The sequence below is a fragment of the Taurulus bubalis genome (assembly GCF_910589615.1).
Source record: "Taurulus bubalis genome assembly, chromosome: 8".
Classification (NCBI taxonomy): domain Eukaryota; kingdom Metazoa; phylum Chordata; class Actinopteri; order Perciformes; family Cottidae; genus Taurulus; species Taurulus bubalis.
The window spans coordinates 28,860,140-28,884,878 of NC_136596.1; the positions used below are offsets into that span (position 1 = coordinate 28,860,140).

The window sequence follows — 24,739 nt, forward strand, 5'->3', positions numbered from 1 at the left end:
TCCACTGCAGCAAACGGCACACATCGGCATTCATGTTCAGCCTTCTGGAGAAAGATTTTTTTTTAAAACACGAGGGCGTGGAGAACATTGTACATATTACTGGGCGTTAACATCAAAAAGGTAGAGGAGCAGAGATTTCTTAAGCTTCCAATGAAGTGCGATTTTTTTTTAAGCAAAAATAACATACAGCCCGTTTGAGTCCAGCAGCGAGAAGAGGGGCAACGAGCTCGTCCTCTTTTAGAGCGCGGGCCCGACCTTCTCCACCATCAAATAACGACTGAACGTCTTTTCACAGAAGAGAACTCCTTCCCTTAGTGCGTGTGTGTGTGTGTGTGTGTGTGTGTGTGTGTGTGCGTGTGTGTCCCTGAGCGCGAGCAGAGATGGTAATGCGTGTTCAGTGAATATCGGGGTCGATTAGAGAGTCTCGTCTGGCCGGCCACACAGATTAGACAGGCGGAGCAGATCGCGGCCGCGGGCGGGTCATCTGGCGCTCTGACCCACATTGCTGTGATGTGCACGTCACTTCCCATTACGCCGGCATTCGGACGGCCACATCAGCTGAGCGCGCCGTGTGATCTGCGTACCCTCCCCGCGGGCGAGGACTCGCTCACCGTTAGCCTCACGCTCCATCGCCGGCCGGCCCGGCGACAGGAAGCGTCGGATGAGTCACGCCGAGGCATCGCCGGCTCGGCTCTCGGTCCAAAACTGCGTGGGTGGTGGATTTGGCACGCTAGCAGAATGTTGACCTTGATGCTAATATGCTAAATATCCAAGCTTCAGGATGTCAAGTCAAATAACATGAACGTGTGACAGCAGCTCTGCTGACTTTATTTTAGCCAAAAGCAGTGTGCATCTACATTAACATCAGGTCTGCGCTTAAGGCCAGGGCGAGTATTCCCACCAACGGCTCCAACCAATGACTCACTTGGTTCACTTCAGTGGCTTCTCATGGTCGGCCCTGTGAGGAGAGCTTCTGAACCACCACACGTCACATTTAGCTGAGGCCTTCATCCAAAGAGTCTTACAATAAGTGCATTCAACCACGAGTACAAGCTAGGAACAAGAAAGTACAATTTCTTCAATAAAGTTTAACTAAAGTGCTATCAGTAAGAGACATTTAAGAGCCACTAAAGTGCTATCAGTAAGTGTTATTTAAATGCTACTACGGCGCTACCTTCCTTATTCAAGGTGTAGTGGAGAAAGATGTTGCAGAGAGCAGAACATACAAAACGCAAATCACTAATTTGATCTCCCAATCTGACATTTCCACAAGCACTTGGCCCAAAAATACATGCGCCCTGCCGCCCGTCATTGGAAGCACGCTTGGGCATAGAAGGAGGAAGAGGAAGAGGAAGAGGCCTGCAGCTGGCTGACAGAGACAGGTCTGTTTCTGGCTGCCGGAGAGATAATTGGCAGCTCCGGAGTGAAAAGCAGGCTCAGCAACAGATAAGGGCCGTGTGGAAAGCTCCATAATCATCACGGATTAGCAAATGATAAATCATGGGTTCACACAAGTATGCTGTCACTGCTGGAAGAGAGGTAGGAGAGAGCGGATGTGGAGGGATGTGGAAAGAGAGAGAATAGTAGTGGAGATGTGGATGTTTTTGCTGTAATTCAAAAGGGAAAACACAATAATACCATCTAGCAGGTCAGCAGGAGAGGCAGGCGAAGAGGGGGAAATGAAAAGAGGAGAAATTAAAAGCTCTGCCAACACTCCAGCTAATACAATCTCCTGCCTGTCAGATTACCTTCTTTAATCCAGAAAGGTTTAACGCCTCTTAGAAATCTGAAAGGAGACATGAATTCAGCAGAGATTTTCCTCTGCTAGCGAGGAGGAAGGTGCCGAAGAGGAGGGTTAAGTCTCTGAGCGACTCTCCAAAGCACTGGCCTCGACAACTCTGCTGCAGAGGATCAGCCGATCCCACCGCCGCAGCGTTCCACTTATGCCGCGGCCGTGCATTTTGTGCATCTCTAAAAATATCATACATGAGCTGCGTGCGTTTGATCCCCAGCGGGCCGAGCGGTGGCCGGTCTTCCATCCGTACGGTCGGACAAAACGCTGAGCTTAGCGTTGGCTTAGGCGGAGCTGATGAGGTCAACGGAGCACAAAGCATTAACGGCTCCCTGCTGGGCGGGGCGCCGCGCTTTGTAATATTTGTCACACAAAAAATAAACTGGTAATGTGGCTTAATGGGAATAAAATGGCGGAGAGGATGAGGACCATATTTGGTGTAGAAGGTGAAAGTAATTCTGATTGGTCGAGGTAATCACACCAGACAAAGGGACAAAATAAATACATAACGCACTTTGAGGTATTTCATTTTGCACGTTGCGTACCTCCCATCGTCTCGTGTTGTGCATTGGTGGCCGTTGAATCGATTTCTTAGGGTCTGAAATGAGACGTTTTCCCTCTTCCAACAACCCTCTGGTGACGCTTCTCTTCCCGCTCACTTATGAGCTGAAGCCGCCACCCGGCAGCACCTCGGCTCAATGCGGGGCGCATCAGTATCCAGGTCACTCCCCTGCTGGCGCCCGCTGATAACACAAATGTGAAATCAGTATTGCCGCCTGTGATTTCCACTCCTCTGCTACCCAGCCAGCTCTGTGCCATTTCTAAATCTGGCAGCGTGAGGCTTCCCTGCTTTGCGGATGGGGGGTGTTTTAAGCGATGGCCCGGTTCTCTGCACCCCACGATGCATATTGCTGCATTGCGGGGTGCAGACGAGGAACCCGCTGATCCGCCACTGCACTGCGTCGACTCGACAGATTAAAAACATGGATTATGCGCCATAAGTGAGCGTTGTGTAACCTTTTGTTTGGGTACGGCGACATATTTCTGCTGCGCTTTAATGACTCAATTAAGGCCCACAGACTCAAACGAGTACCCGAATAACACAGTCTGATAGTCAGAGCATGGATCGTGGGTGCGGGCTTTGACAATGCCAGATTTCAAAGCGGGCCGCGAGTCTGACCTGGGGATAAAGTCTGCTGAAGATAGGGAAGTGGCAGCAGGCTCCAAGAGAAATGTCACGGTTAAATCCAGAAGACAACCACAAAGGGCCCTCTCATCCCGCTTTGTTGGAGATCCTCAAAACTGCCGCGAAAAAGAGCCCAGGATACATATTCATCAGCCTCCGAGCTCATGACTGAAATGAGCCGACAAAGCTTTGGAGAAGAGGAGCGTGACGCGCAGAGCGCTTCTCTCAGGCTGCAGGAGTGGATGAGTCAACCAGAGCCAGGCTGACGGGACGTGATCAAGAGCATCTGAAAAGGTGCAGCAGAGACGGCCTGTCAATCAGCGCTGGAAGGGCGAGGATACTAGCAGGGAGAACCAGTACCATCGAGACAGAGGCCCGGGTTAATGCTGAGAGGAGCTGGCAGCAGGGAGACGAGCTTAAAGTGGGAATGAACCCCTGGAGCCTTGGCAGGAGGCTCCGTGGCACGTGGAGGCGGGGGGTTCTGGGAAGTCTTGGCGCTCCGCCTGATGGAGTCCCTACTGGACTCTGCTGCCCGTCCCCGGGTTCAGCCGGTCTGGCTCTGCAATGGTCCTCCATCACGCCCACAAAGCCCCAAGGCTCGTCGCATCGTGCCGGACGGAAAGGTTCTGTAAATGTTCTGATGCTTTTTCCTCAGGCAGGGTTCATTTATTTGGAGTTTGAAGCTGTTGGGAGCTGCTTTTTGGTGCCAGTATTATACTAAACACTGGCACCAAATAACACTCACCGTCTTTAAAGATACTGCTTTAAAGATGGTGAGCACTTTGACGTATCAGGAACCGCTACGACGCCGGTTGGAGCCCGCCGACCGGCGTCACATGTCGCTTCCTTTTCCAAAGCATGACTTCTTACACTGCCAAGGAAAGGATAACATGATAAAAAATAATTAGAAAAACCTGATCATTTGCAAGAATTGGACTCATGGGACTCTGAAACTATAATAATCATTTTCATCTGTGCAAAGACCAATATAATAATGCAACCTATTCATTTAAACCAGGGTTGCAGAGAACTAAATGTTCCAGGTATTCCAATAAACAGTTATAGCATTCTAAATATGCAAACAGTGACATGACGTCATATTTATAGATCATGTGGTGAATTACTGTAGGGCCATTAATTTATTGACTCCGAGGCCATTCCACTTTACAAATGTGTGACAGTTAAATGTGATACTTCACAAACCAGTGCACCATTAAATCTCATTATAAACTTCTTCAAACCAGCAGATATTAAAATGTCAATCTGACTTAAAGCTTATTTTGTGACCGACACTTCAATTAAGGCATATTTGTTGAATTTGATTGAGTTTGTCCACGAGGAGGATCATGGTGACGTACTCTCCTCACCAGGGGACCGTAGGGTAAGAACGGTTGAGGCATGATGGGATGGAACTGGCATCCGAGCGTCAGGTAAACTGGTCTCTTCCATTAGAGGTTGGGCCATGACGGGAACCCATGGGGCTCTGTACAGGTGGATCAGGATGTGGAGGCTGGGGCTTTATTCATCTTCCAAGCTTAACTTTTTCAGTTTCTGAAGATTTTTCTGATTTTACAAGAAACTTTAAGCTATGAGGAACTTGTATTTTGTGTTGATGTTGGCGGTCCCGGTAGACCTCTAGAAAACCTCTTGTTTCACTGCGGCAGGGTCTCCAGGCGGCCCCCGATATCAGAGAGGAGAGGTTCTGCTCCTGACCACAGGAGGCACTGTTTGCTTATGTAGTTAATTTAAAAAAGGAGTCAACGTTACCCTGTAACCGCTTCATAGGCAGTGAAAATGTTTAACTGGAACCAAACCTAGCCTCAAGTCCAGCAGGACGCCTGTTCCCAGTGCACAGACTAGCCTGACGGTGTACGTCTCAGCTTATCCCCGACCTCAAATTCACCTTTCGCACAAGACGCAGGTGGACTGCGTGTCAAATCCACGCAGTCCGAACACAAGCCACACGGACGATACGAGCTTCAGCTGAACTTTGCGTCGGCCTCCTCTGGCTGCGGACCAGCCGCTGTCCAGGCAGCGGCCGAGAACACTGTGTGCTTCTTATTGTGCAGCCGCTGGAATGTGCTGACGACGCAGGGTTCACACCGGTTCAGTCACACTGTTGCACTCTTCCCCCTCGGCCCCGGCTCACGACCCGCCCAGCTATTTATACACACTTTTTGCAAGTTTGTCAGTTATGCGAAGCTTCTGGGGACCACGACAGCATCAAGAACCCTCAAGTAGAACCACGCCTCAAACCAACCAACACGTTCTCCTCAGAGCAGGGAGAGCGGACGGCAAGTCAGGAAAAATAAATAAAAGAGGGGGGGATGAGGGGGAGAGATATTTGAGAATGAAAAAGCCTCTGTGTGTCTCGGCACGCAGCCAGAGAGGGAAGCCATTGAAGCTCCAGCCAGAGGGACTGAAGAAACTATCGGTTCCCACCTCGTCTGTCAGAGGAAACGGAGAGAAATTAGGAAACTGTGGAAGAATTTAATGAAAATACAAGGAGAGCGATAAGACATTTTGGGGATAAAAGACTCATTTCTGGCGATAACTTGTGCATTAAAATAGGAAAATCAATATAATACAGAAGCTATTGTCCAAAAAAATAGCGCTAACCAATTATGTATCTACTATATTATTTAACAAAAAACCTGATTATGATTTTCAAGGTCTTTTGGGCTTTTGTCTGGGTGGAAGTGCTAGGTGGGAACAATGAAAATAATTCATGACGCACAGAAATGTAGAAATATTTAGTATCATATTGTGGTAAGAATGAGGTCTCCTCCAAGGTCAGTGAACTGTGTCAAAGCTGCAGAAAGAGAATTGTGCCTTTCTTCCCAAAGTGATCATTCATTATGCAGCGAGCAGAGAGACACAACATCTGGAGATCCCATCTCTCCTTCATCTCGGCACAACACAAATCATGCAGAGCTGCAACAAATCGCTCTACGATGAGTTGCATCATAAATTCACTACTTCCCTAACACGTTTCAGTCGGTCTCCAAATCAAAAGCACAACTTGCATGAAATGCCACGATGCAACGTGAGAAATAGACGCAGAACAAACTGCAAATAAATACAGCGTTCCCAATCTTTTGTGTCGAGGGAAGCAGGCGAAACAAGGGAGCGAGAGAGAGAGCAGACAGACAGAGCATTAATAAAACATGACTGCATGATTTTCCAACCTCAAAGAGGCGAGCACAGGAAGGCAGACTCCCCGAGCAGAAGCTGAGGTTCAGCGCAGGGTGAAGGGAACAGTAATCTCTAACTAGCTCACCACTGCAGTGCACTAGTTTAAACTGCAGCGTTCTCTGATCTCACGTCACCTTCCTCCACGAGCCCGGCTGACCTCGCCTCCTCTCCTTTTATTCTCGCCGCCCTCACACTGTTTTTGCTCTGCTTCTCGCTGCAGGCTGAAGGTGGAAGAAGCAGCGGGATCGAAGCAGGAAGGCGAGTCGTTAGTCGTTCTGCAGAAGGCGAGGACGACGACGGCGGAGGAGTTCATCACGACGGCTATTTGAGGAAACCCGCCCCTTCGCATCACCGCCTCACCGCAACGTTATTTACACCTCCATGCCGACAACACGCCTTGGCAGGGTGTCGCTCCACCAGGGCCAAGAGAAACACACACACACACACACACACACAGCTATATCTGGTCTTTCTTGGTGACAGTTAGCATTGCAAAGTTCCCATTCCCCATCTGTTTAGAGCTTTAGAGGTCTGACATCATAGAAGGCTCACAAAAAAATTAAATACATGTTCGGATTTGAATTGCAGACATTTTGAAATTATGTGGTTAGAACGGGAACCGGCCAGCAAGGGACCGGCGACTGTGATTTTCCACTTGTCTGAGTACAAAAATTCAGAATAAATTGGGGAGCTTGATGGACATCATTCCTATGTTACATGTGTTGATTTGTCAAATGGCTGCCATCAATCAAACCGACAGACAGCGGTGCTTCCTGGTGCCCACGGTGAACATTCAACGCTGTCGGTGAGTTTGAGCTCTGTCCAAAACCATCGACCGTTGACTGTACCCTGAGGGACGCCGCAACATGCCCACACCCCTCTGGAAAGCAGATAGTTCAGTTCTGTAGAGCAAACTGAGAACTCCAGTCTGGACTACGGGTCAAGCCGTCAGTCCACCAGACTCCGGATCAGCTGTGACCCGGGAGGCGTCACTCTTAAGGCTGCAATAAACATTCATTGCTGTCGGTGGGTTTACATGAAAATAACTTACTGATCAATGAATGCAGACTGCGGTTCAAACACCTCAGTAACCAGTTGGCTTCGAAGGCATCAAAGACCTGAAAACATGGTAAATTAGTCACAATGTCCTTCAACATTTACACTTTTACAGTGTTGCTTTGGTCTTTAAGGACCAGTTCACCCAAATGAGATACACGTCTTCTCATGAGTGCCATGTAGAAATGTGCTTGTGGTTTTTTTTCCTCCAGGTTATGAGACATTTGGTTCTGAGAGTTCCAGTTTAATGAAAGGGATTTCATTTGTGGCACTCACACCATTGATAAACTTGATACTGGATATTTCATACCGTCTCCCCAACAATCCAAAGAACTACTGTCAACTGTTTTTAATTCAATTCAGTTTATTTTATATAGCCCAAAATCACAAATACAAGTTTGCCTCAGAGGGCTTTACAGTCTGTACACATGACATCCTGTCCCGGGACCTCACTCAGGAAAAACTCCCCAAATAAAGATAGTAAAAACCCTTTCATGAGAGGATCCCTCTCCCCGGATGGACAGAAGCAATAGATGTCATGTGACCAGAATGAACAACGTAACAGAGTTATGTGCTGTAACTCTAAAAATGTAATGTCATTGACAGAGAAACTCTATCTAGTAGTTGGAAATGGAAACTGTTTGCAGTAAAGGCTGCAGATCATCCAGAGTAACAAGGACACTTGTCTCTGGATGATCTGTTTTTTTCAAATGTCATTCTTCGATGCTGAGAGGATCACAAACAAGATCCCATTCACCTCCATTGTACAACTCAAAATATGGATGAATGAAACCAGAACCTTCTGCATCATTTTGAAAAACATTTTGAACCACACATCACAGGGGTTTGGTCCAGACTGTCCTGGAAGATTCCAATGCATTAGACAAATGGCAGAAATTGTGGTCAAACATTATCCGTGTTCATTGAGCTTCAGAACGATGGAGAGCCAGGTTACATAAGGAATGAGGCGGGCTCACCGGCCCGAGCATCTGATTTCTAATTATCTTTTTTTCAAACTAAAATATGTTATACAAATAGCAAACTCTTGTAAGGAATCACTAGGATGACTGTGTTGGTAATGTAAGCGAGTGTCTGGTCCAGAGACAGATCGTGTGTGTGAGGGTGAGTATGAAACAGTAAAGTTACAGCTGTGAACTTAGCAGTCCAGAGTTTGTACAGTTTACCTGTCGGTGAATAAATGTTACAACTCAACACCAAATCCCTGTGTCTTCTTGCCACCAGCAGATTTAAGTGAAGGGGTTAGCCATGAAGTTAGCAACAACTACGGCCCTCTCATTTCCAGTTGATTTTCAAACTATGACCATTTTTATTGGAATTTAAATTAATTTGAATGGAGCCCAAAGGCTGCCTGAAATGTGGCCAAGACCTATAAAACAATTTTCTCATTTGAGTAAAGTCAATATTCTCTAATGTTAAATGTCTAAACAGAAGCAGCTGTAGATTAACTAAATAAAGTTGAATTGCCTAAATACAATTGCAAAAGCGTGTAACAGTACTGACAGAGCTAACGGTGTAAACAGCAGGAACAGTACTGACAGCGCTAACGGTGTAAACAGCAGGAACAGTGGAGACCTAGCTAACGGTGTAAACAGCAGGAACAGTACCGACAGAGCTAACGGTGTAAACAGCAGGAACAGTACCGACAGAGCTAACGGTGTAAACAGCAGGAACAGTACCGACAGAGCTAACGGTGTAAACAGCAGGAACAGTACTGACAGAGCTAACGGTGTAAACAGCAGGAACAGTACTGACAGAGCTAACGCTGTAAACAGCGGGAACAGTACTGACAGAGCTAACTGTGCTTATCTGAGTTGCTATGCCTTCATGAAGCCTCGTGTATACTTGCGCCAACCCTCTGCAAATGACGTGCAAGCTCTGAGCACGCACAAAGGCGTTTGCTGTGCATTGCATCATTCCCCTACAAGCTAGAGATACAAACAAAATGTGGAGAAGCAAGAAGACAACGAGTGTAACTGGCAAAACATCAGAAACCAATCTCACAAGATTACAGCATTTTATATCTCGAGCACCTCACACCATCTTCACAACGGGGAGTATGGAAGGCCGTAATAAGAGCAGCGTAGAGCAGTGAGCTAACCAATGGGCACCAACGCACACGGAAGCAGACATTCCTTCTCTATATCTTTACATAGATGGAAAAAATTCCGGAAATATCTGATCAAAAGAGAAAACAAATCGGACTAAACAAGCACAACATTCTTGAATTTGTATGATATTCATTGTTATGGGCACCTCTCAGATGGTAGAAAATAAAAGACTTGAGGCATGGTACCAAGCCCTAAATGTAATGTATGTTTCTGTGTGACCAATGGCATTTAACAAAAACAGCTGCCTTCAGGAATGCATTGTTCTCATTGAACAGATATTGATTAGACATGTCATCATTTCTTAAAGAGTGAAATCTAAATATCTGAATCAATGCAACGAAAGTATTGAACATTATAATAAGCATAATGTCCATAACATGTGGGTTTCTCACCACATAACTCTGTGGAATGTGGACTGGGTGCAGGCAGTCAGCTGACAGTGCACAGGTAGGAGGCTCAGCATGTTGCCTAGAGCCGGCTCTCCACCATGACCCATGACTTTCATTACGAAGTGTAAGCGCTTCCATAACATCAAAGTGTTCTGTTCTGTGCATTGACCTTGAACTAAAATAAACAAACCCCTCCATGGACACTGTGGGGTTTCATCTGAGACTTTTATAATTACTAAATGTAACAAAGAGAAGGAACCGAGAAACAAACTAAATTCTGCTTCAGTTCAAATAAACCTGATTATTATTTTAGAACAGAAGCGATTCTTGGAGAGTTTACCAGCCTTGCAACCCATTTCAGTATGTAATCGGAGGAGGTATCGGCAGATGGAAATAATCTTGCAGTAATTGCCCTGTTAGGTTACGTTAACATGCAGGGAAACTTTAAACACATTGACGTTTTCCAGCTCGAGCAGACGCTGGTTTTACAGTGGAAACGTGTCGGAGTGGACAATGAGATGCCGGATGGCTTCTCGCCTTCACGAGCAAAACAACCCTTTTCTCCACACAGAAAGACCAAAAACCCAAGCTGTCTTTTTTTATTCATAATAGTTACAGTGCATTTATATAAAAGCCTCACTGTGATATCATCTCCAGTGTAACTCATTGGAAAAGTGCACATGTTAGCACTAAACAATTGAAGCCAAATGTACATTTTAGCTTTAAAAAAAGGTTGTTATCTTATTCAGTGCAGAATTGTAGTCTGCAGGATTTTCAAGCTCTGGGAAAGTGTGATACATTACGGACTTTAAAAGAGGGATTAATCCACTAAAAAAAAAAAAAGAAGTGAATGACTTCATAAAATGTCAGAGCGGCTGCAGCTTTAGAGCAGTACAGAGGCCTGTTGGGGATATGTGTGGATATGTTTGCTACATATATTAGGGCCACACTGAAGTCTGCTCGTTCATCCCTGTGGAGTTGGGCTTTGTCATCACACACTGTGAAGTTATAGGCAGTGACACTGGGAACAGCGTGACCCACTTCTCCCTGACCTGGAAACACTCCGCAGGCTGACCCCGAGTCCAACGCCAACGCCAGTTGCATCAAGCGAGAAAAAGAAAAAAAAAGGGACGGTGAATCAAATCTAGGCTAATCGTGAATTATTAAAGGCTAAAATGATAAGAAACACGGAGGTCAGCAGCTCCTGAACGCTCTGCAGCACTCATGTCCTGTTCGGAGTGCAAACAGCTCGGGTACCCATGGGAGAAGAAAGGGACAATCAAGTGAAAGAAAATGGCTGCTGCTGGCCTTTCATTCTTCATCCGCTTATCTGTGCATTAAATTGAGTGAAACACAGAGAAATCCACTTTTAAAGGAGAAAACCACCACAAGGGGCTAAGGAGGGATCTGAGGAGTTTGCCTGCTCTGTGTTTGTGTTACACAAAGCAGGATGAAAACCTGCCGGTCTGAAATGACTTTTGAACGCAGGCGGGTGAAGTCAGCCCGGTTATGCAGGGACAAAGGAAAAGCATGTGCTGGGCTCCAGCCAAGTAGTTCCATATGGGTGTTGAGTTCACTGGGTCCAGGTGGCACGTGGGCGCATACGTAACATGGTGGTCCGGCATGGCTCTACCGCCCCCTTGTGGCCGGGAGCGTGCAGTGCTGCAGGAGGCCGGGCTGCTTGGTCAGATTTATGGGGGGTGTTCATGAAGAAAGACCAATGAAATTAAATATTCTACACATTTATCCGAGGTTAACGTTTTGTATTTAACCTATACGTCTATTCCTACTGTGTACCTATCCCAAGAGACGCTTGTTAAAAAGTGTACTGCAAAGAACTGATATTGCATGTAGATCTAATCAGTGTAACCACTGTGGGGCAAAGTTGGGGAGAGAAAGTCCCGTCCCCAGCTGGTAATGATTAACCAGGGAACAGAGGCAGTCGCCAAAGAACCCTTCTAACCCCACCGGCGACCTGCTCTGCTCGGCAGCCATTGGTCTGCAGTGTTGCTGGAGGGGGTATGAGATGGTCAGCCCAGAGGAGGAGCCATGTCCTGCTCCAGGTCACAAGAAATAATTCCTCAGAAAAAAGCAAAACTGCAAGATTCAGAATGAGAAACTGGCAACGTAAATAATTGCTCCAAATAGTGTGTGAATAAGTGCGCAGCTCCAGCTTTCAGACTCCTGCATTCTACCACATCACAGAGCAACATTGTTGCCACGGACACGGCTCTCTCGTAGGTTTATAACCCTATGAACCACAAATCAATCCCCAATAAATGAACATCTGCAGGTCCACGAAGACCAAGATGGATGCTCCCGCGTTCGAGGAGAAGGATTCAGACGAAGCGACCAAAACTCTCATTTGAGATATCCAAGTTGACGTTGGGACTTCCTCTGCAGGGCTTGTGTTGAAAACAGCTGTTGCCAACTCAGCTATTTGGCCCCTGACCTGGCTTGTTTTGGTCACTGAATGGGGGTCTCTGAATTCCCACCCCTGTCAGAGCATTTACAAGCCTCAGCCCCCCTTGACCCCGGCGTCACCCTTGCCCAGTGCGTGCACCGAGGCATCTTGGGAGGAGAGCGGGGCCGACGGAGAGCGAGCGGCCGCGAGCCCACCTCGTCAAGTTTACAACCCAATCAGGCTCGGCCTCATAAATCCACGCCGCCTCCTGCAGCGCGCAACAATGCAGGTCATTCACTGTGTGTGCAGGTTTAATAGTTCCTCTCCGGCTTCCTTCACTTCTTCAACAGCCCCCTTCGTTCTCCTCTTGGAGGTTTATAGCGGGACGAGAAAGCCCCGGCCGGAGGAGAGCTGCACACAATCAGGTCAGCACAGTCATGGCGAGGTCAGCGTTTTCTGAACTGTGTCTGACCTCTGACCCCCCCACAGTGCCACCTGGCGCTGGAATGGCAGCCGAGGGAGTCCCGAGTGAACTTCCCCTGAACCTGGAACTTAACATTGGACCACCGCCTCACCCCTGGCCCTCTGCTGCCGTTCCCTTTGCACCAGGAGTGTCTAATATTGGTCACATCTGCAGTTTAGGTTTGCATTTAAATGTCGATGCAGAGCCGCTTTCACTTGGAGGTTATGATCTGACAGACTGAGGCTACCCATCCAATAGAGCAGATATAGAACAAATTATAATCATCCTGATTTACACATGCAACGACTTGTAGATTTCCTTTTAACCATCTTGTTTCATTTCACACACAGTTGCTGTGTTACTGCTGAAGAGCCAGCTGATCCATGTGGAAGCTTCTCCATCATTATTGAGTTTATACTCCCCTCTGGTGGATATGGCGTGGAGTTAAAGGCCATTCAATTAAATGACAGCCCTCCACTTCACCACTAGATGGAGCTACTATCTCATGATGGTATGCATTACCAGCAAGTTAAGGTGACGGCAGTATGAACAGACAGATGTCTGCCATACAGTGAGAAGCGATTGAATCAGTGCTACTTCTGAAGTGAAGTCAGTTGCAATGGATCGTCACTTCCCGTCTGAGAATAAATGTGTTTGTGAACTCACCCATGCTGTCGTTCTGTTCAGACTCCAGCGGAAGGTCACTGAAGAAGCCTGGGGGGAAAAAAGGCCGGTCAGCAGTTGGACCTTTTCCCAGAGAGAGACCACTGCAGACAATACTTTAAGGTCCAAGATGCACATTATGTGCAACGTATATAAGAAAGGTGTTCCTTGTCATTTCAATAGAATACAAGAATGCATACTAGGTAACATTGGATCAGGAACATAAAGAAGCAATGCGACTGTAAAACACAAGTATAAAAGCTCTTTTCAACCCAGTAGACGGGGAACCAAAGGAAGTCCTCTTGTTAATTCCCGTTTACATTCCCACCACATCTGAAGCTGCAGTGAAGATGAGGTGTGTTGCATTTCTCTGATGAGTCAGTGGAATGAATCAGAACAAAGGAGCCATGCAGAGGCCTGAGACCCACTGGACCTGGGGTTTGGACACATGTTGGGTTTTGTGCAGACAAGAGGATGGAAAGAAGCTTTTAGAATAGAGATTAAACTTCTATTCTGCAACTTTTCAAACTGGGGCTGTGTACCTCAGCCATGCTGCCTCCTCCTCTGCTGGTTGAGCAGAACATTCTGTCCAACACTTGAATGAGCCGATAGCACAGACGAAATGTGGACCCACATTATCTAGAGAGTAAATGACTGTACTTTTATAGCGCCGTTCCAGTCTTCAGACCACTCAAAGCGCTTTAACACTACTTCATCATTCCCCTTAACCCATCCATCTAACCATACACCGCAGGCCCGGGAGCAGTCTGGTTAAGCTAGTGGGAGCCAGGGATCAAACCACCGATCCTCTGATTGAAGGACGACTCTACACTGATCCACAGTGGCTCCTACGGCCCTACAGTGGCCACACTGAGTAATTAGTACCGGTTCTCAGTTTGACAGGAATGGAATGTGTCTTTCTGGTGAGTACTGACTAGTTGAAGCACTAACCTGGACTACTTTTGACTATAGTAAAAACTAAAATTCCTGGTTAAAGTTTAAATTGACCCATTACCAAGACCCACCCCTGGAACACAGACTGGCCGATCACAGCACCTGGTTGGGACCGGCTCAGGCCTACAGTTGGGGCTCTGGTACTTTGGTCATTCGGGTCACATGACATCTATTCTTCCGTCCATCCTGATAGAGGAGCCTCCTCTGTTGCTCTCCTGTAGGGTTCTACCTTTTTTCTCCCCTTAAATGTTTTTTTTGAGAGTTTTTCCTGATCTGATGTGAGGTCCTGGCACAGAGGATGTCTATGTGTACAGATTATAAAGCCCTCTGAGGGGAGTTTGTGATTTATGGTTTTGGGCGATACAAAATTAGGTCTATTCTGCCCTTGCTTTTATAAGTTAGCTTAGCAGATATCTAACAGCAGATCCATAAAATAAAGACCCAGGAATCTGGAGTGAAGTTTAGGGTTTTTGTAAAACTGTGAAAAACAGAACATGAAATGATCTTACAAACATTCATATACATACACATGAATATTAAGCTCTGATTCAACATATAGCCGTTATGCCAGAAAGGATAAGTAACCATTAACATAACTCCCTTGACCAGTTAGCGTCTAAGCTAATTTTAACATAGATGTCAATGCAGAAATGCTAATCGCGATTAGCATAGCGATTAATAGAATCAGAACCAACTACGGCAAGAGAGGAGGGATAAACGAAGACGCAGTTACATTCTCTACCACTTGGTGTCTTGAATGCAACGCGTGGAAATGTGGGGCAGAGCTGTCTTTCAGTAAGTTTAACCAAGGGTTTTCTTTTCATAAACCTAACCAAATCTTAACCACAGTTACACCTGCGATAAGTTCAAGTAAAGCAAACTGTCTCCTTCAATGTGACCATTTCTATGTCAAACAATAAATACCAGTAGGGGCTATCAGACTCTGCCATGAGGATTATGTTGGTTCATGGCTTCTCGTAGACGATCTGTGGAGTATTCATCACAGTACAGTAAAAGCTGAATCAATCAGTGCAATCATAAATAAGAGGACCACACTGACGGAACTAAATTAGATCTTAAATACCAGGCCTGGTATCGTGTGACCAGCGCACGTCTGAGCATAACGCAGAACAATCTGCTTGCTTCATATTGGTTACTCATTACCCCCATCTCGCCTCCATCAGCGGCCCGGCCATCTGTGCGGCCGGCGTCTGGAGACACGGCGTCTACTTCTCACTTACACGGTGCCCGGCCAGCTCCATCGCTCACATCCAGGCGCATCAGATCCCCCTCTCCGTGTCGGAGTACCACCCTGCACCAGCAGCTGGAGACCCCCTGACCCGACACACGCCAGCTGCCCCCACCCCTGCCCCGCAGTCAACAGCAGCATATGTTCTCCCTGGAGCATACACGACACACACAGGCTCTGTTCGACATACACGTGCCTCAGTGGCCCTCCCTCAACACACACACACACACACACACACAGACGTGTAACACACCATCACGCATGCAGACAAGGACGGATGACTGAGGCCCCAGATATGTCAAAGCTTTTCAAAAGGTTGCAATGAACACTTTTCTTTCACTGAAAAAGACTTCAGCTAACAATGATATACTTAGTCCAATACTGCTTTAATGCTACAGTATACTTAGAACCATGTTATTGCTTTGGGTTGAACCCATTTACTTTGAATTACTTCTGATTCACTCATGTAGGATTTGCATGAAGTTCAGAAACTTAAAACGTATTAGATCCATTCATGTCGAGATAAACTGAGAGAATCGAGTGTCAAGGCGAAGGCCCGGTCTTTACAAAGAAGACACATGTTGGCTAAAGGTAAGCAGGTCCATAATCATCTAAATGTCTTCAGCTGTTAGCTAGCTATCTAGGCATTATTTGACCAGGGTTTAAGATATGTCTCCTCAACAATGGAGGTGAATGGAATTTGCATTTAGCAATTAACAAGATTAATGCTGCATTTCCACTGCAAGGCCCACTCCACTCCTTTGGTACCGCCTCAGTCCAGGTTCTAACTAAGAGTTTTTAAATATCCAAGCTAACGTTTTATTCACTTCTTTTTTTAAACACTGTGCAAACATTGCTCTGAATCCTTTCATCAGTGACCATGGTTGCAGTGGAAGTTGTACGTCTGTAGCAACACTAGCTACTCCGAGAGACCATTTGTGCGCTACATGCTAACATACTGCTGTTAAGCAGCTTTAATACAGAACATTACTTTATTAAAAAAGGTCAAGTTTGGTACCGGCAAGCTCTGTGTTTAAAGTGGTTAGGTCTGTGCTGCAGGCTTACATTTTCTACGTGTGTTTTGCAGGTTTATGCATTCAGTTTGTTATATTCCACTTTTAATCTCATGTGTTTAAGGGTACACTTATAGATTACAGGTTCAAGTGTCCTTAAAGAATGTATTGGGTAGTCTTACCTCTTCATCGATCTCCCAAGCCCTACCAGTCCAGAAAGGGCCTCTGGTGTGATGCAGCACACAAAAACGGCACATCCTGGCCTTACAAGTCAATATGTCATGTTTATGACACTATTCCACAATAAATATGAAGACAAACCACAAGTATTACTGAAAGGGACTCAAGAGTGATTTTGGAGAACACCCAGAGTTTTGAAAATATGACTTTTCATATTGAAAAAGCAGTCTTCGCCAAGATATGCACAGCACTGCCATTTATGTCCTGCAGACAAGATAAAAATGGACTTATGGCTGAAATAAGATGCATCAGCCTTGTTTAGACTCGTTAGCTTCCTCTCAGCCTGCAGCACACAGAGTGAAACGAGGACCGTTCAGGGACCAGGGAGGGAGTGGGAACTTTCAGTGTTGGCCGAGTTGGACACAATCGCTCTAAAATCCTGAACTAAAATACTTAACTTCACTCAATCAAACCAGACTTCGGACATATACTCCTAACATATAGAGCCATGTTATATATTAAATTCAGAATGTATTATTATAGTTACGATATAAAAATGTTTTTTCTCCTTTTCTGTGTACCATCATAAACTAACACATATATGAACTTATTATCCATGGTCATACGGGTTTTCTGTATAGTATATCTTTTTAATTTATTCAAATAGACCTTGTGGTTTAGGAGGTATTCAGTATTTAGTTGAATGCAAATAATTTGCAATTGTCCCCATTAAATTGTCTGGGGTTAAATTAAACATTACAGGTACAAACAGTATCCCATAGTATAATGTTTTCTGTGTTCATTATCTTATCTTGCAGCTCACTTCATGTGCTTCATGGACCCCGTGGTACGACTGCCACAAACAGAAGAGTCTACATGCAGAGAGCCGTTACAACAGACTTCTGTAGGTTTACTTTGCTTTTAGGTTTAGGAACAACTGCTTGGTTAGCATCAGGAACACATTGTGGTTTGGCTTCGTACTGGCCCTTTAAATGTTAGTTCCTTCCTGTCTTCCAAGTGTGAAAACTATTGATAAAGACTTTAAACTAGCGAGACATAATTCACCAGGTCTGCTTCTACTTTTGTGAAACATGCCGGGCTGCATGTTGATGCTCTACTGTGTGTTAATGCTCTTGTGTTTCTACTGTGTTTCTACTGTGTGTTAATGCTCTTGTGTTTCTACTGTGTTTCTACTGTGTGTTAATGCTCTTGTGTTTCTACTCTACTGTGTGTTGATGCTCTTGTGTTTCTACTGTGTGTTGATGCTCTTGTGTTTCTACTGTGTGTTGATGCTCTTGTGTTTCTACTGTGTGTTGATGCTCTTGTGTTTCTACTGTGTGTTGATGCTCTTGTGTTTCTACTGTGTGTTAATGCTCTTGTGTTTCTACTGTGTTTCTACTGTGTGTTAATGCTCTTGTGTTTCTACTGTGTGTTGATGCTCTTGTGTTTCTACTGTGTGTTGATGCTCTTGTGTTTCTACTGTGTGTTGATGCTCTTGTGTTTCTACTGTGTGTTGATGCTCTTGTGTTTCTACTGTGTGTTGATGCTCTTGTGTCTCTACTGTGTGTTGATGCTCTTGTGTTTCTACTGTGTGTTGATGCTCTTGTGTTTCTACTCTACTGTGTGTTGATGCTCTTGTGTTTCTACTGTGTGTTGATGCTTTTGTGTTTCTACTGTGTGTTGATGCTCTTGTGTTTCTACTGTGTGTTGATGCTCTTGTGTTTCTACTGTGTGTTGATGCTCTTGTGTTTCTACTGTGTGTTAATGCTCTTGTGTTTCTACTCTACTGTGTGTTGATGCTCTTGTGTTTCTACTCTACTGTGTGTTGATGCTCTTGTGTTTCTACTGTGTGTTGATGCTCTTGTGTTTCTACTGTGTGTTGATGCTCTTGTGTTTCTACTGTGTGTTGATGCTCTTGTGTTTCTACTGTGTGTTGATGCTCTTGTGTTTCTACTGTGTGTTGATGCTCTTGTGTTTCTACTGTGTGTTGATGCTCTTGTGTTTCTACTGTGTGTTGATGCTCTTGTGTTTCTACTGTGTGTTGATGCTCTTGTGTTTCTACTGTGTGTTGATGCTCTTGTGTTTCTACTGTGTGTTGATGCTCTTGTGTTTCTACTGTGTGTTGATGCTCTTGTGTTTCTACTGTGTGTTGATGCTCTTGTGTTTCTACTGTGTGTTGATGCTCTTGTGTTTCTACTGTGTGTTGATGCTCTTGTGTTTCTACTGTGTGTTGATGCTCTTGTGTTTCTACTGTGTGTTGATGCTCTTGTGTTTCTACTGTGTGTTGATGCTCTTGTGTTTCTACTGTGTGTTAATGCTCTTGTGTTTCTACTGTGTGTTGATGCTCTTGTGTTTCTACTGTGTGTTGATGCTCTTGTGTTTCTACTGTGTGTTGATGCTCTTGTGTTTCTACTGTGTGTTGATGCTCTTGTGTTTCTACTGTGTGTTGATGCTCTTGTGTCTCTACTGTGTGTTGATGCTCTTGTGTTTCTACTGTGTGTTGATGCTCTTGTGTTTCTACTGTGTGTTGATGCTCTTGTGTTTCTACTCTACTGTGTGTTGATGCTTTTGTGTTTCTACTGTGTGTTGATGCTCTTGTGTTTCTACTGTGTGTTGATGCTCTTGTGTTTCTACTCTACTGTGTGTTGATGCTCTTGTGTTTCTACTGTGTGTTGATGCTCTTGTGTTTCTACTGTGTGTTGATGCTCTTGTGTTTCTACTGTGTGTTGATGCTCTTGTGTTTCTACTGTGTGTTGATGCTCTTGTGTTTCTACTGTGTGTTGATGCTCTTGTGTTTCTACTGTGTGTTGATGCTCTTGTGTTTCTACTGTGTGTTGATGCTCTTGTGTTTCTACTGTGTGTTGATGCTCTTGTGTTTCTACTGTGTGTTGATGCTCTTGTGTTTCTACTGTGTGTTAATGCTCTTGTGTTTCTACTGTGTGTTGATGCTCTTGTGTTTCTACTGTGTGTTGATGCTCTTGTGTTTCTACTGTGTGTTGATGCTCTTGTGTTTCTACTGTGTGTTGATGCTCTTGTGTTTCTACTGTGTGTTGATGCTCTTGTGTTTCTACTCTACTGTGTGTTGATGCTCTTGTGTCTCTACTGTGTGTTGATGCTCTTGTGTTTCTACTGTGTGTTGATGCTCTTGTGTTTCTACTGTGTGTTGATGCTCTTGTGTTTCTACTCTACTGTGTGTTGATGCTTTTGTGTTTCTACTGTGTGTTGATGCTCTTGTGTTTCTACTGTGTGTTGATGCTCTTGTGTTTCTACTGTGTGTTGATGCTCTTGTGTTTCTACTGTGTGTTGATGCTCTTGTGTTTCTACTCTACTGTGTGTTGATACTCTTGTGTTTCTACTCTACTGTGTGTTGATGCTCTTGTGTTTCTACTCTACTGTGTGTTGATGCTCTTGTGTTTCTACTGTGTGTTGATGCTCTTGTGTTTCTACTGTGTGTTGATGCTCTTGTGTTTCTACTGTGTGATGCTCTTGTGTTTCTACTGTGTGTTGATGCTCTTGTGTTTCTACTGTGTGTTGATGCTCTTGTGTTTCTACTGTGTGTTAATGCTCTTGTGTTTCTACTCTACTGTGTGTTGATGCTCTTGTGTTTCTACTCTACTGTGTGTTGATGCTCTTGTGTTTCTACTGTGTGTTGATGCTCTTGCGTCTCTACTGTGTGTTGATGCTCTTGTGTTTCTACTGTGTGTTGATGCTCTTGTGTTTCTACTGTGTGTTGATGCTCTTGTGTTTCTACTGTGTGTTGATGCTCTTGTGTTTCTACTGTGTGTTGATGCTCTTGTGTTTCTACTCTACTGTGTGTTGATGCTCTTGTGTTTCTACTCTACTGTGTGTTGATGCTCTTGTGTTTCTACTGTGTGTTGATGCTCTTGTGTTTCTACTGTGTGTTGATGCTCTTGTGTTTCTACTGTGTGTTGATGCTCTTGTGTTTCTACTGTTTCTACTGTGTGTTGATGCTCTTGTGTCTCTACTGTGTGTTGATGCTCTTGTGTTTCTACTGTGTGTTGATGCTCTTGTGTTTCTACTGTGTGTTGATGCTCTTGTGTTTCTACTGTGTGTTGATGCTCTTGTGTTTCTACTGTGTGTTGATGCTCTTGTGTTTCTACTGTGTGTTGATGCTCTTGTGTCTCTACTGTGTGTTGATGCTCTTGTGTTTCTACTGTGCTGTGTGTTGATGCTCTTGTGTCTCTACTGTGTGTTGATGCTCTTGTGTTTCTACTGTGTGTTAATGCTCTTGTGTTTCTACTGTGCTGTGTGTTGATGCTCTTGTGTTTCTACTGTGCTGTGTGTTGATGCTCTTGTGTTTCTACTCTACTGTGTGTTGATGCTCTTGTGTTTCTACTCTACTGTGTGTTAATGCTCTTGTGTTTCTACTCTACTGTGTGTTGATGCTCTTGTGTCTCTACTGTGTGTTGATGCTCTTGTGTCTCTACTGTTTCTACTGTGTGTTGATGCTCTTGTGTCTCTACTGTGTGTTGATGCTCTTGTGTCTCTACTGTGTGTTGATGCTCTTGTGTCTCTACTGTGTGTTGATGCTCTCGTGTCTCTACTGTGTGTTGATGCTCTCGTGTCTCTGTGTGTTGATGCTCTTGTGTCTCTGTGTGTTGATGCTCTTGTGTCTCTACTGTGTGTTGATGCTCTTGTGGTTCTACTCTACTGTGTGTTGATGCTCTTGTGGTTCTACTCTACTGTGTGTTGATGCTCTTGTGGTTCTACTGTGTGTTGATGCTCTTGTGTCTACTGTGTGTTGATGCTCTTGTGTCTACTGTGTGTTGATGCTCTTGTGTCTACTGTGTGTTGATGCTCTTGTGTCTACTGTGTGTTGATGCTCTTGTGGTTCTACTGTGTGTTGATGCTCTTGTGGTTCTACTGTGTGTTGATGCTCTTGTGGTTCTACTCTACTGTGTGTTGATGCTCTTGTGGTTCTACTCTACTGTGTGTTGATGCTCTTGTGTCTACTGTGTGTTGATGCTCTTGTGTCTACTGTGTGTTGATGCTCTTGTGTTTCTACTGTGTGTTGATGCTCTTGTGGTTCTACTCTACTGTGTGTTGATGCTCTTGTGTCTACTGTGTGTTGATGCTCTTGTGTCTACTGTGTGTTGATGCTCTTGTGTCTCTACTGTGTGTTGATGCTCTTGTGTTTCTACTGTGTGTTGATGCTCTTGTGTTTCTACTGTGTGTTGATGCTCTTGTGTCTACTGTGTGTTGATGCTCTTGTGGTTCTACTGTGTGTTGATGCTCTTGTGTCTCTACTGTGTGTTGATGTTCTTGTGGTTCTACTGTGTGTTGATGCTCTTGTGGTTCTACTGTGTGTTGATGCTCTTGTGGTTCTACTGTGTGTTGATGCTCTTGTGTTTCTACTGTGTGTTGATGCTCTTGTGGTTCTACTGTGTGTTGATGCTCTTGTGTTTCTACTCTACTGTGTGTTGATGCTCTTGTGGTTCTACTCTACTGTGTGTTGATGCTCTTGTGTTTCTACTCTACTGTGTGTTGATGCTCTTGTGGTTCTACTGTGTGTTGATGCTCTTGTGTTTCTACTCTACTGTGTGTTGATGCTCTTGTGTTTCTACTCTACTGTGTGTTGATGCTCTTGTGTTTCTACTCTACTGTGTGTTGATGCTCTTGTGGTTCTACTGTGTGTTGATGCTCTTGTGGTTCTACTGTGTGTTGATGCTCTTGTGGTTCTACTGTGTGTTGATGCTCTTGTGGTTCTACTGTGTGTTGATGCTCTTGTGGTTCTACTGTGTGTTGATGCTCTTGTGGTTCTACTGTGTGTTGATGCTCTTGTGGTTCTACTGTGTGTTGATGCTCTTGTGGTTCTACTGTGTGTTGATGCTCTTGTGGTTCTACTGTGTGTTGATGCTCTTGTGGTTCTACTGTGTGTTGATGCTCTTGTGGTTCTACTGTGTGTTGATGCTCTTGTGGTTCTACTGTGTGTTGATGCTCTTGTGGTTCTACTGTGTGTTGATGCTCTTGTGGTTCTACTCTGCACTAGACAGGCTTCATCGTGATTGAAAGGTAGAAAACACTGCAGCTTGCTCGGGAAGGTGCTCAGCTTCCTATTTAAAGTAGCGTTTCAACAGAAGAAGTCATTCAGTCCTCCCACATGTCATTTTCTAATTTCCTCTCAGCTGCTTTCTGGTCGGCTGGTAATCGAGGCCTTCTCGGATCAGGATTAGTTCTTGTTTTGGTCCCGCTGATAATGGAGCAGCGCTGGAGGAGAATGGAGCTCTCCAGTGTGTGGTCTCTGTTGCTAATCCTCCTGACAGTTTATTGACCATTAAGCCCGAGGCCGGCGGCTCCAGCAGCCCTTACAGTGCCGCCGGGGCCCATTGTGTGTCCACAAAGAAAGGCTGCATCTTTAACCTTTCACCTCCAAAACCTCTGCAACCTCCAACGCAATCAGCTCAGCATCAGAATAACATCCCAGCTCGTGGACGGAAACACGGAGCAGCCGAGCTCGACAGGGTTCACATCCTGACCAAAGGGGTTCATGACTTTAAACCAAATGTCTATGACAAACATTTAGTGAAGTCTGGGTGTAAACAGTAAAAAGTGAGTAAATGTAGTATTTAAACTAACAATGAGAATACAAAGCATACAGTAAACCTTAAATGACTCAAATGAATGAGACAATAGTTTGATTAAAAGAATAAACATTTATATAGATGCCTGTATGTATGCCTGCTTATATTCTGAGTCTTTCTTTTAAAAGCATATTAATTATTTCAAACTCAGCGTAAATGAACGTCATGAACACATGAATATAACACATTTACATGAACACATGAATATAACACATTTACATGAACACATGAATATAACACATTTACATGAACACATGAATATAACACATTTACATGAACACATGAATATAACACATTTACATGAACACATGAATATAACACATTTACATGACTTTTACTAAACTTTGGGGATTTTATTTTTTTCAAAAGGACTTTTCCAGGCCTAGAAATAACCATTTTAAAATCCAGGTTCTCCATGACCGTAAGAACCCTGCTGGTGCTGCAGTTCCTCTGATAGCCGCTGCCTTCAAGGCCTCAAAGTCAGTCGGGCTAAAGCATTTTCAGGCTCTAGAGCTGAAGCACTTAGTCAAGAAGGGCATCAGAATATATCCACACACACGAGTATCGCAAGGTTGTGTGATAGTGTATCGATCCTCAAAAACACTATTGAGTTTTTATTTATAGTTTGCACCGTTTGCAAAGATTGGTGGCAGACAGATTGCACAAAAAGTTATTGGATCGTCACACAGACGGTGGTGAATGCAAACAATATCCCAGTGTTCCCAGTGCAGCAGAAAGTCACTCAGATGTTACGCTAGTATGTTTATTTAATCACAATATATTGAAATGTAATCCATGTATCATGATACAGTCCGACAGGAAAAATAGTACTAAAATGTTTTGATAATTACCTCATTTATTTTGATAATCACTTAATTTATTTCAGTTTTAAAGCAAATTCCAAAGACTTTCCGCGTCTAGCTTCATAAATGAGGGTCTGATGCTTTTCTTCGTCATACTGATAGTAAACTGAATATCTTTATGCTTTTGGTTGGAAAGAACAAACGTTTCCGCGCAGATTTTTTACCGTCGTCTCAGCCAAAATAATCAAATAAAGTGTCTGCAACTATTGATTATCAATCATCAATATAGCGATTGATTATGTTTTTATTTATTGATGCAGTGCAAAGTCTCAATTTCGTTCCACAGCTTTTCAGGTTTGACAGCATATTCTATTTTTAGATCAACTTGGATTTAGTATAAATATCCCGAGATGAATCAAAACATTTTCTCAGGAAAAATAGAATATTAACGGTGGCTAAAGCTGAAGTGATTAGTTGACTAATAGATTATATACACATACGTAAATATGTTGTGTAAACATAAATATTCTGTAGAACCAGTTACTCAATTTCACAGAGTTGTCATTTTATTCTGGTTCAGTGAAAACAAGTAAATAAATTGGAAAACTGTGTTGGGCTTTTTATTCTTTTACTTTGATTTTAAACTCCCCTTAAGGAACGA

General features: G+C 44.4%; 1 protein-coding gene across 1 annotated transcript in view; it reads right to left on the minus strand.

The window, feature by feature from the left end:
* Positions 1-24,739, minus strand: part of nr6a1a (nuclear receptor subfamily 6, group A, member 1a) — a gene marked incomplete at both ends in the record, with an annotated part of 79,251 nt that overhangs the window by 39,609 nt on the left and 14,903 nt on the right. Inside the window, one exon of the mRNA XM_079222802.1 lies at positions 13,281-13,328. Within this exon, the coding sequence (XP_079078928.1) occupies positions 13,281-13,328 (48 nt within the window). The remainder of the gene's footprint in view (positions 1-13,280; positions 13,329-24,739) is intronic.